At 40.5% G+C, this 12458-nt stretch overlaps 2 protein-coding genes across 4 annotated transcripts in view; both read right to left on the bottom strand.

Annotated features, from left to right (window-relative positions):
• The window catches only part of IMMP2L (inner mitochondrial membrane peptidase subunit 2), a 659819-nt gene that overhangs the window by 27723 nt on the left and 619638 nt on the right, over nt 1-12458 (bottom strand). Inside the window, exon 6 of one of the 3 annotated variants that reach the window (XM_073000505.2) lies at nt 3068-5046. The exons of the other annotated variants lie outside the window; for them this stretch is intronic. Within the exon in view, the coding sequence (XP_072856606.2) occupies nt 4981-5046 (66 nt within the window). The 3' untranslated portion in view covers nt 3068-4980. Of the gene's footprint in view, nt 1-3067; nt 5047-12458 lie in introns of those variants that run through there. 3 annotated transcript variants of the gene reach the window in all.
• LOC144583284 (uncharacterized) overlaps nt 1-12458 on the bottom strand; it is a 624829-nt gene that overhangs the window by 541400 nt on the left and 70971 nt on the right. The gene's annotated exons all lie outside the window — the stretch shown is intronic.

Raw genomic sequence — 12458 nt, 5'->3', positions numbered from 1 at the left:
AGACAATGTTGTAGTGGTGCACATCATGCCCATTCCAATATCTGTCCTAAGCCAGTTCTAAAATGCAAATGTTGTATAGCTGTGTATGTTTTTTTTTTCAACCAGCCACTTTCCAAAAAGCTTTTGTCTATACTAGGAGGAGGCCATTCATAAGGTTAGTGGATAATAACTGCCCATTCAATTCCAAATTAAGGACTCCGACACATTCCACCTGGGTTGCTAGGACTGCCCATTTTACTGTGAGTAACTGTGACAATGTAGTTAGATCACCTGCTAAGGACACCCAGAGAAGTCTGGGGTAGTTAGCATAGACGTCTGAGGTGGTTAGCAAGTAATGTAACTGTCCAATAATAATCCCCTACTTTGACCTTGGCAGCTGTAGTACCCCTGATCCTGCAGTCTTCACCTGAGGTGAAGATTTGCAGATGAAACAAAACTGAAATTCAAAAGATCTTGACAGGCTGGAAGTTGGGTCTGAAAACAACAGAATGAAATTTGAAAGTGAAAAATCCAAAGTTCTATGCCTAGCAGAAAGAAACCAAATTCACAGTTACAAAACAGGGGATACTTGGTTCAGCAATACTATATGTGAGAAGGGTCTTTTGCAGCAGCAGCAGCAGCAAAAAAAAAAGTCAATGCTATTTTAGTCTGCATTGACAGAAGTATAGTCTCTAAAGCACCCCAGAGGGAGGCCACAGCTGTGATACAAGGATATCTGCAGGTGGGATCTGAAGGCCTTAGGAATGGACCTCAACAGATGGGAAACTTTGATATCTGAGCCTTCAGCCTGGAGGCAGGCAGTGCATCATGGCCTCTCCCAGTTTGAAGAGACACTTGTTCATCAGGCAGAGGCAAAGAGGCAATCTCGAAACCAGCAAAATCAGGGAGCTGGACAGGGGATAGATTGTATTTGTCCTCAGTGTGGAAGGGATTGTCACTCTCGAATTGGCCTTCTCAGTGACACTAGACACTGTTCCAAGACCTCTATTCAGAGCATGTTACCATAGTCTCTCAAGACTGAAGGATGCCTACTGCTAGGCTCCAAATCCCCTCTATTCAGCTCTGATTAGGCTTCATCTTAAGTTCTGTGTCCAGTTCTGGACCTCACACTTTAAAAAAGATGCTGACAAATTGGAACAATTTCAGAGGAGAGCAACAAGGATGATCAGGGAGCTGGAAACCAAGCCCTATGAGGAAAGACTGAAGGAACTGCCTTGAGAAAAAAAAATACTGAGCCTAGATCCTGTATTCAAATATATTTGAGAAAGCTTCTATTGGAAGTTACTGTAATAGAAAAGGTGCAAAACACAGTTTCTCAGCGGTACTGAGCATTTTTATTTTCCTGTGTAAAAGTTATTTTGTTCAATTCTTTTTTTCCACTGAAGCATTAAAAGAAAATGATTACACCTCTGGGTGGATTAGTAAAGTAATGTTATGAAGATTGTGAAATCGCAGTGACCTTGACTTATGTAAAACCTGTTTTCAAATGCAATTCATTAAAGACCATTATGTGACATGACAATGCTTGGAGTAAGAAGAACCTGCAAACGGTGAAACAAAATTCTCTAAGAAAGCCAAATATAATGAAGGAGAGCTGGTCTACACAGCATATTTCCAGATCTAGACAGATAATCTGAAAAGCCTTTGCTCAGGAAAACCACACAGCTCAGCAGTTGCACAGCTCAGTCCACCTCATCACTGACGCTTAGGAAGTGTTAAAAAAAAAAGGATGCAGAGCAGAGCTGTCTTTCCACGCCACATGCCAGAAGATGTAATGTTAAAATTAATCTCAATATAAGAAGAGGATGTAATTGTGTGTCTTAAAGCAAAAGAAATACTCCTCAAAGCAAGTGATTCCTACCTAATTTTAAGAAATTATAGAAATTTCTTAAGGATGAAGTTCCATTGAACAGTATGGATCTTAAGTTTAAATGAAATATGTACAGAATTGCTCTGAACTACTCTCCTTAATGTACTTCTGTACCACCTTGAGCACACCTGATCTTATTTGATTTTGGAAGCTGAACAGGGTCAGGCCCAGTTACCGTGTTTGCCGGTGTACAAGACGACTGGGCGTATAAGATGACCCCCCAACATTTCCACTCAAAATATAGAGTGGACGGCTCTGCTGTGGCGCTGGCGGCGGCTGCCCGGGGCTCTGCCCGGGCTCGCCCTGAAAGTTGATGGCTGGCAATGAGGAGGGCGATGAGGAGGGGAGGAGGGCGAGGAGGAGGTGAAGCAGCTGGGCGGGCGACAGCAGCGGAGGAGGAGTAAGAGGAGGAGGAGGAGGAGGGGAAGTGGCTCTCTGGCGGCGGGCGGGCAGCTGGCTCAGGTGTTGCGGGGTGGCGGGCAACCCGGCGTCAGGCTCTGGCCACTCAGGCATGGCCGGCTCTGCTTCCCTGCCTCCATCCGGACCAACCGCCTGCCTGCCCACCTTCCTCCCCAGCTGGCGCAGCCCCGCATCACTCACTCAATGGCAGCAGTGGTGGCAGCGGCTCCTTCCTGGCCCAACTGAAGTGCACCTGGCATATAAGACGACCCCCCCCCACTTGGAGGCATGTTTTTTGGGCCAAAAAGTCATCTTATACACCGGCAAATACGGTAGTTCTTAGATGGGAGACCAACAGGTAATATTACACATTTCCACGTAGGGCTAGGAAAGAATCCTACCTGAAAAACTTGTAGAACCACTGTCAGAGGGCACATTTCTGGGAGGATCAAGTGTCTGACTCAGCGTAAGACAACTTCTGATGTTTCTGTCTTCATAGAAAAAACATGGTTTTATTCTAAGACACATACATGTATGTGATCCAGGCATGACATAGCTCACATTCTGCTTTTCCATGAGTACTCAATTCCCAGCTACCAAATTCCACTGTCTTTACCAAAATTCGCGCTCTCCCAAGCTAGCCATTCTACAACCATCCAGCCGATTGTAAACATTCTGGCTAGAGTATTCTAGGTATTGTCATCCACAGAGTAATTTTTCCTGCCTCTGGGAGGGGGAAGTGTACGTGCGCATGTATAAGAGAGAGACTGTCGGGTTGTGTGTATTTGAAAAAAAATCTTTTTCTCCCATTTCTATGTGTGTGTTTATGTCTCTTGGGAAGGAGTGTCTCTATGTTTGAAATGGAGAGGGGGTTGTCTGGGGCAGTGTTTCCCAAACTTGGTTAACTTCTTGGGTCATAAAGATGTGAACATTAAATAAAATTGCAGCAAAATTATTCATGATTTTTCAAAGTGTTTGAAAGGTTTTGAACTTATGCTTCTCTTTTCCTAAGTTATGTTTTTGGCAGCTTCGGGGTAGTTGTTGTTTTTATAACAACCTTTTTCATTTTTCAACTAAAAGTGCTAATTAAAGGAGGAAAGTGAATCTGTGAAGAGTAACATTGCCTGAATTTTTGTTTCACCGATAAACATTTCTTGAATCATACAGCTACGCATATTAATTTTACTACTTATACATTTTACTTAGCCACAATTGACTTCCCTCCCCCCGCCACTCCTTTAGGCCATATTCTTGCACTGTGATGTTCAACCAGTTAGGTGCACCATGCATGTATGATTCTTACAAAAAATAATGGCTATGAGCAAAATTGCTGCATGAATGTGTAAATGTAATTGTTAACTCCAGACTCTGTGCTAGGAAAGAATATAGGAATGCTAGTTCCCCTTAATAAACATCCCCAACATATTTTCTTAGAGCCTTAAAGTAAAAATGCTACATTTCACATTAATTCTGCTATGGGCAAGAAGCAGCAGCTATTAAGTGGAAGAATTCATAAAACAGTATGCCAGATATTTTATCAAGCACTGTAAAAATGACCATTTTATTTTCAAGTTATTATACAGAAGCTATTAATTGCATTATGGTATTTCTCTTCTTCAGTTCTGGATGGGTGGAATTTTGTTTTTGACTAAACAAAAATGAAAGGTCAGCGGACTCATTCCCATAACACTTATTTATAGAGCAACACAACACTGTCCACATTGACTTTTGAATATCTGGCTGCAGAGCCAGAAGTTGGGAGTTGGGAGTTCAGTTCCCCACTGTGCCTCCCTGATAGAGGCTGGACTCGATGTTCCATAGGGTCCCTTCTAACTCTGCAGTTCTAAGATTATATTATGTTATATATTATAGCAACACTATTAGGACTTTCAAGGTGTGAGATATTTAAGGAGTGGTTTTACCAGTTTCACTCTCCCAGTGAGTTTCCGTGGCTAAGTGGGGATACGAACCCTGTTCTCCAGAGTCCTAGTCCATCATTCTATCCACTACAGCATACTGGGTACTCTTCACCAGCAGTTTCAAACACTGTAAATCTAAACTTTAAAACTGCACTAATATTTCTTAGCAATAGCACTTATCCATACAAACTAAGGATAGGTACAGGATTGGTACCTCTTCATGTTTCAGGAATGGGAAGAAGATATCCTCGTGGCTGCATTTAAAAGGGCAAAAGAGAGAGAGGTAAGGATATAAATCCTTTTCTACTTGTTCTTGTGTGCAAGAACAAGGAAATGCCACATTCTTTTTCCCCACAAGAATGGCAGCTTTATCCTAGGACCCTCAATGGAGCTGTCGCACTGGTGAGAAAATTTTATACAAAATTTCCCCTTTCCACATGGAATGCAACTGTTCTTGTTTCACAAGAATGAAACAAGTGAGAATGTACATCTCCAGAGGCAGCCAAGGCAGGTGGTGAGTTAGAAGGCTTCTATTTCCTCAGACCATTTGCCTAAAGCAACCTCCACCTAGGTGCACACTGTGGGATTAACTAATTGCCTGGTTAGGTGTACAGCATAAACCTTTAATTGGATCCTGCCATTGGCAGCTTGTAGACTCTCTTTTCTTCTTTGTGATATGGTACTTTTCAGGGGCCATCAGGGTACATTGCCACTATGACTGGGAATCAAATTCATCTGGCACAACTGGTAGGTTCACTTTGGACAGGGAGGGATACATTAGTGGCTTGTGGATTAAGTACGGGTGATCTCCATCCAATCGGTTTGGCAGAAGATGTCCCCGGTCAGTCTGCAAATGGCCTATAGAGGGAGATTAACAAAGGATTTAGGTCTGCAGTGAGGGGAATTATAGTTCCTGCTTTCATGCTTTCTACATTGCAGATCTTGGGAAGCTAACAAAGCTGTTGGATACGGATCCCATCCATCGTCTTGCACATTGACTCCTGGTGGTGATGCAATTTTTGAACCGCACATATGGCGTTTTACATTTCTTTGGTAAGACTGACAAAAACCAGCTTATTCACAGCCAGTTCAACCCATGAAGGATGCTTTAAACCTAGTGTACTTTATCATACCCACACTACTATTGTAGGAAAATATACACCTGTCCCATTACTCAGCTCAGCATCAAATTTTCAACATATGCCATTACTAGTTAAAACTAATTATGTTACCCTTCAAATTGCATAATGAAATTATGAACATTTTAAATGCACAGAAGAAATAGAACTCTTCAGAGTATGATCTTTGAGATAAGGCTTTTTAGACTATGGTGAGGAATGAATTTTGAAGTCAGATACTCACATTTTCAATTTGGTTACTCCATCCAGTTCCACTGCATCATGTATTTGGGGAGTTAAAACTACTTTTTATAACATGATTAATGACGTAAGTCAAGTTTTTTTGTTTCCATTTCAGCAAAGTAGACAGAAATTTAAAAGGATTTTAATAAAGGGATACTTTGTTTTACAAGAAAAATACTGTCCCGCCTTCCATGCCTTTGAGCTGATCAAAAGCTTGCTCCAGAGGTTTTCCTTTGTCTTTACCACTGATATGGATGATTCAGAGCATTCGGAAGATCCATAAATATTAATTAAACTTGGAAAACACCCTTAAAAATAACAGTATAATATAGCAATAACTGAGAACCTCCCCAAAATGTTAACTAAAGACATCTCAGCTGTTTAAAGCCTGATTAACAATTACCAATGGGCATTAATGAACTGTATCTCTAATATGATGGTATGTTAAAAATCCAAGTATAGATTACATATACCATATGTTAGAGTCAAATATCCAGATTTTACTGGCCAAAATCCTGTTCTTTAGCACAGTACATTGTACTAGAGGAGGTCCACTGAATCAAAAGAGATTTGGTGAATCAACTAGTTCATAAATTCCATTTATTCAAGGGGCCTACTCAACTGTAATTTATTTATATATACTGCTCATCTGGTAACCAAGGCCACTCTGGGCAGTTTACAGCAAATAACAAAAAAGAACAGAGTAACAAAAAAGCAAATAGTAACTTTAATACATAGGTATGAAAATCAAATATAAAGTAAAGTAAGAGTAAATTTATAATGCAATAAATACAATTAAAAGCGTAGAAAAATAAAAACAGAGCGCATGGCAGTATAATAGAAGTTATATTATTGGACACTGTTGTGTCAGAGTATAGTTTGTTCAGGGAAGGCCTGCCTAAAAAGCCATGTTTTTAGTAGGTGTTTGAATGTTCCTAGTGAAGGGGCCAGGCAGACTTCAGATGGAAGAATTCCATAATTGTGGCACTACTACTGAGAAGGCCTGATTTCTAGTGGTTGTTTTCCGGGCCTCCCTCAGGGTCAGAACTCTCAGCTGCCCTGCCTGCTGATCTTATAGGATGGACAAACCTAACTGGAAGGAGGCATTTGGCCAGATAGCGAAGTCCGAAACTGTTTAGGGCCTTATAGGTTGCTACCATCAGTTTGAAAGTGATACGGAAGCGAGCAGGCAGCCAGTGTAAGGAGGCCAGGATGGGGGAGATATGTTGGTATTTTCTAACCCCACACAGAAGTCTAGCCGCTGCATTCTGAACCCGTTGCAGTCATCCATGTACAGTAGTGCCTCGCATTACAACATTAATTCGTTCCAGCGAAATCACTGTAGAATGAAAATGACGTAAAGCGAAAATAAAACAGCTACTGAAATGCATTAAAACCTGGTTAATGTGTTCCAATTGGCTAAGAACTCACCATCCAGCGAAGATCCTCCATGGGGCAGCCATTTTGGGTGCCTGTGCAGCGAAAAATGGCTCCTAAACAGAGCGGGGAGCCATTTTGAGCACCTGGTGGCCATTTTGAAAACCCGATGATCAGCTGTTTTGATTGTCGGGAAGCGAAAATCAATTCCCAAAACAGGGAATCGATCATTGTGCAGCAAAATTCCCCCATTCAAAACGTCATTTTGCGATCGCTTTTGCGATCGCAAAAATCTCATCATAATGTGGATTTGTCATTAAACGGAGTGCCTGTCTTACAAGGGACCACTGTATTGGTGATACAAAGCTCCAAAACTCCTGATGACCTCCCCCAGTGGCCTCATATAGATGTTAAATAGCATTGGGGAGATGATTGACCCCTGCGGGATTCCACAGCTGAGCAAACAAAAACTCCCCAAGCTGAACTATCTGAGGATGGTCCTCCAGGAAGGATTGGAGCCAGGCCAAAGCCTGACCACCAATCTCCAACCCTGAGAGCCTCCCCAGGAGGATACCGTGGTTGACCATATCAAAGGCCGCTGAGAGATTGAGGAGGACCAGCAAAGACATTTTGCCCATGTCGGCCTCCCTCAACAGGTCATCTTGCAGGGCGACAAATGCTGTCTCCATACCATGATGCAGGCTGAACCCAAACTGGGATAAATCAAGAGCAGTGGTCTCCTCCAGGAGAGCCTGAAGCTGATCGCCCCCCCTCTTCCTAATTGCTACATTAGCAAACTTGACATATTTTCATCCTGATTAGACTGCTGCAACAAATTTGTGAGACTGCTTTTCAATAAGATACAACTTATTAAGATACGACTTATTGTTCTTACGACTTCTAATTCAGCAAATAATAAATGTATAACCACTGCAGTATTACCAAGAGATACAATAGGTGACGCAGGAGCCCTAAAATGTTATGTCTTATCTTAATTTCCTGAATGCAGGCTTTTAGAAAACAAGATGTACTACTGAATCCTACTTTTGAAAACTGTAACATCTGTCTATCTACAAATATGCACATACACAATATGTGAAGAAAACACAGTTGAGACAATTTTTGAAATATGCATGAAATATACATAATGTAATAGTTTGAGGGTTCATCTCTATGCACGTATCTTTATTTTTATTCCTATAGCTTCTGTACTCATCGGCAGATTAAAGAGTTTAGTCTGTAAATAAATGTACTAACCAGATTTTATGACTTTAATTCATCTTTTCATAAAGTATATGGATTTTTTCACTTGATTAGTTTTTGGCTAAGTAATTATGCAGTAGTGATTCCGCTAATTAAAGCAAACCACTACCTCATGTGAAAAACTGCTAAATATTGAAACATTTATACACCACCATTTGATGGGATGTAGTCTTGCAACAAAATTCAGACTTGGAATTTGAATCCTGAATTTGGAATTACAGCTCCTTGTATTTAGAAATCAGAATTTTAAAAATTTATTACAGTCAGTACTATAAAGTCATTATTTCCACCCCTTAAGAGACACAAAGAGGCAAAACATTTTTAAAGGATTTCCCTATACTATCTGACATCTTCCTAGTGATAGTGCCAAACAAATAAAAGAGTGCATACCAACAGCTGGTAGTGCTTAAGTATTAGGAAATACCTGTCATGGGCATACTGATTCAACCTGAAACATTGGAATGCCAGCCGCATTGGGGTAAGGAGTGTTGGAGCAACAGAGTTTGTGGAACACTCTCCCTTGGGATCTTAGCTTAGCCCTCCTCCCTTTTATCCTTCCGCTGACAACTGAAGACTCACCTCTTCAGGCTTCAATAACCATAACTGAGTCCATAAGGAAGTTGGTTTTTAAAGCTTTCAGTGATTTTAATCATTTAATGTATTTTAATTATTATTATAGATTAATCATTTTTCATGGATAATTTATTATGTTTTTAATTTTACTCGTCTTAACATTGTGAGCCACCTTGAGTCCTCTGAGTGGGATAAAGGCCGCCCATAAATGAGATGAAATCAAATAAATAAATAAATAAATAAATAAATAAATAAATAAATAAATAAATAAATAAATAAATAAATAAGCAAGCAAGCAAGCAAGCAAGCAAGCAAGCAAGCAAACAAACAAACAAACAAACAAACAAACAAATAAATAAATAAATAAATAAATAAATAAATAAATAAATAAATAAATAAAAACACAACCCTAGAAAAGTGTTTTTATGGACAGGTGTACACGAGTGAATGAATGATAAACCTGAACAAATTGGCAAGAATTTGTGCTGTTAAAATTATTTTCTGTGTTTTAAAAGTTCTGTTTCTTTTCATTTGTGGCATTCTGCAAGTCTTCTAAACTCAAAGTATAAAAGATATATATTCCAAAGCAATGTAAGATTAATAAGGCTTTAGGAAGTAAGATGAAAAAACAGCCTGAAGGAATAAAAGAGCAAACTGGGCAGTGCAACTTAAGCAAGAGAAAGAATATTCAGTTTTGGTTTATAAAATTAAAATTAAAAAACTTTCTTGTACCCCAGAATATCATATATATGACATATATGATATTCTGTATGATACTGCAGTCAGCATGGAGTTGGACTAGGAATGTTCATGGATCTCATTCAATCTGCATTTTCACATGATCCATGCTGATAGGCACTTCGCAAACAAATACACAGATTGCAACACAATTATTTTTGATTCTCTTGCTTTCCCCAATTTTGTGATGGAGTGATTCACTGAGGGGAAAGGACTAACACATATTAAATCTGTATTTTAATATTAGAATGTGTTAAAAAATCTGTATTTTAGAAATAAACATACAGCCAAAATGTATGTTCTGATACGAGATGTGTACATAGATGTTTATTTGTGGAAAACAATGTTCAGAAGGAATGCTGACTGTGTGTATAGGTATGTGTATGTGTGTGCGCGTGCATGCTTCAAAGAAAAGTAATGCAAAAAGAGGACCAAGAGATTTGAGAATGAACATCTGACACAAACTGGAAACAGACTGATCCATCCATCACTAATTGGACTGGGAGACGACCTGTGGCATCCATGACCACTTCATTGCCCCCTTCAGAGATTCCACATGTCATCAGTGCTTTTAAAAAATATACTAATGTTTACATTACAAATTTATAAAATTGGGATGAGGATCACTGATTGCGACCCAGCAGCCATTGTTGGCAACTGGAGCTTTCTCTCCCTGTCCTGAGCTCACAAAAAGTTTCCCCAGGGCAGCAGAAAGCCCCAGGGAGCCTCAACACCTAAAACGGGGAGGGGGGGGATTGGAAGCTTTTAATTAATTTCAATTACATTTTACCAGCACCAGCAAATGGTGTTGTCAGCTTCCACCAGCATAAATTTACATAATACAATTTTGACCACTAAAGGCATGGTGCCCCTTCCACATGTCTGTGCCAATAGGAGATTGGAAAAGAAACACATTTTGCCAAAAATAGATCTGTTGCAAAATTGATCCTAAAGGGCACATATTTCTAATCAATCTCCAGCTCTATGTATATAACATGATTGTATGTATATATCTACCTCCTTCTTATTAATTTTTAAAGAAAACTGATTGGGGAAAAATGATTAACCAAACAAGACAGGTAAGGAAATACAGTGGTGCCTCGCTTAACGAGTGCACCGTATTGCGATGTTTCCGTATAGTGATCCCTTTTTCAGGATCGCTATACGGAAACATCCCCGATCGTCGCAATGGGGAAAACCCGCATTGCGAAGATCGGGTATTGCGGCGGCCATTTTGGAGCCGCCGAACAGCTGATCGGCGGTTCCAAAATGGCCGCCGGAAGCCCGGAAATGGCTGCCGGCAGCCGTTTTCGCGCCCTGCCCTCGCTTAGCGAAGGCGCGAAAATGGCTGCCGGCACCTGGAATCCTCGCTGAACGGGTAAGTAACAAAGATATTGGAACACATTAAACGAAGTTTAATGCGTTCCAATACATTTCCCCTACCCGTTTAGCGATGATTTCGCATAGCGAGGGTTAATCCGGAACGGATTAACCTCGCTATGCGGGGCACCACTGTACTTGAATACAAGAAATGGACTAGCTGTGTCCTTTTGCTTGTCTTCAATTAATGCAAGAGCAGAATCCAGCAAACCAAAGAGGTTCTCTCTTCCCTGCAGTACCCCTTTAGGCACCCAAAAACCTCCTCCAAAGGGCTAGAAAAATAGCTGTAAAACATACTCAGGAGCCAAAGAACACCAGGGGTGATGTGGGAACAAAAATCCCAAAGGTTCTGTAATTATGAAGTTGTATTCAGGCTTTGCTGCTACATGATCTTATCAGTGACTATACTCTTTCAGAACAAATAAAAAACTGAATAGGATTACCTTCTCCTTCATTCCATACATGTTATAACATTTTGAGGATGAAGTGACAGGACTAACAGCTCCTTAGCAGAAGCTGTAGAAAGTTCAGATAACAGGTCTCTTCAGCCGGTTCTAGAGAGTTGCACTCTATATCTTTATTCCCCATAACAGCAAATGGTGTGTCAGTAAGGCACTGGGATACCATTTGGACACCTTTGCAGTAGGCCAAGAAATACAAGCACCAGTAAGGTAACGGTTCCCCTTGACATTTTTAGTCCAGTCGTGTCCGACTCTAGGGGGCGGTGCTCATCCTGTTTACAAGCCGTAGAGCCAGCGCTTGTCTGAAGACAGTTTCCGTTATCACGTGGCCAGCGTGACTATGGAACACCATTTTACCTTTCCACCGAGGTGGTACCTATTTATCTACTCGCATTTGCATGCTTTCGAACTGCTAGGCTGGTGAGGAGCTGGGACAAAGCAACGGGAGCTCACTCCATCATGTGGATTCAATCTTATGACTGCTGGTCTTCTGACCCTGCAGCACAGACTTCTGTGGTTTAGCCCACAACGCCACCACGTCCCGCCAGTGGTCGAAAAACATCATTCTACAATGTCCACAAAGTTTTCATCTGTACTCCTGTTTCCCTCTGTTTCTCTAGATCAGCCACTCAGGACAGAAAGGAAAAAAATGTGTCCCCAAAGAATCTCAAGTTCTTTACATCTTCCCAGGATCAGCCGAAGACACCTTACAAAAGGAAAAGACTAAATCCCTGCCTCTTTGACACATACAGGAGCAAACCCAATACAGTACAGATTGAGAGTTGAATCTCATTCCAACAATGACAGTGTCCTACATTGTAAATGCAATCCAGTCTCGTGGAAATTTAAAGTATTTCTCTTTTTCTTTTGGAGCATACATATGGTAGCAATATTAACCCTTCACTACTCAATTAAGGGCCATCAATTTGTGCTTGAAAAGTTTTTTGTACTAACAATTATAAATTAAAATTTAATTTTATATCAAATTAAAATCTTCTGCAGCTAATTTTTGAACTGATGGTTAAATTTTGCTTGGAGTACTTCAGGGACATGTATGCCTCAATGATATATCCTTTTTTGGCAAAATGTGTGGATGCGTGTACATACATATGAAAAA

Source organism: Pogona vitticeps, chromosome 5, assembly GCF_051106095.1.
Source record: "Pogona vitticeps strain Pit_001003342236 chromosome 5, PviZW2.1, whole genome shotgun sequence".
Taxonomy (NCBI): domain Eukaryota; kingdom Metazoa; phylum Chordata; class Lepidosauria; order Squamata; family Agamidae; genus Pogona; species Pogona vitticeps.
Note: the sequence above shows the minus strand (reverse complement) of the source record. Positions and strands in the feature narration are given on the sequence as shown.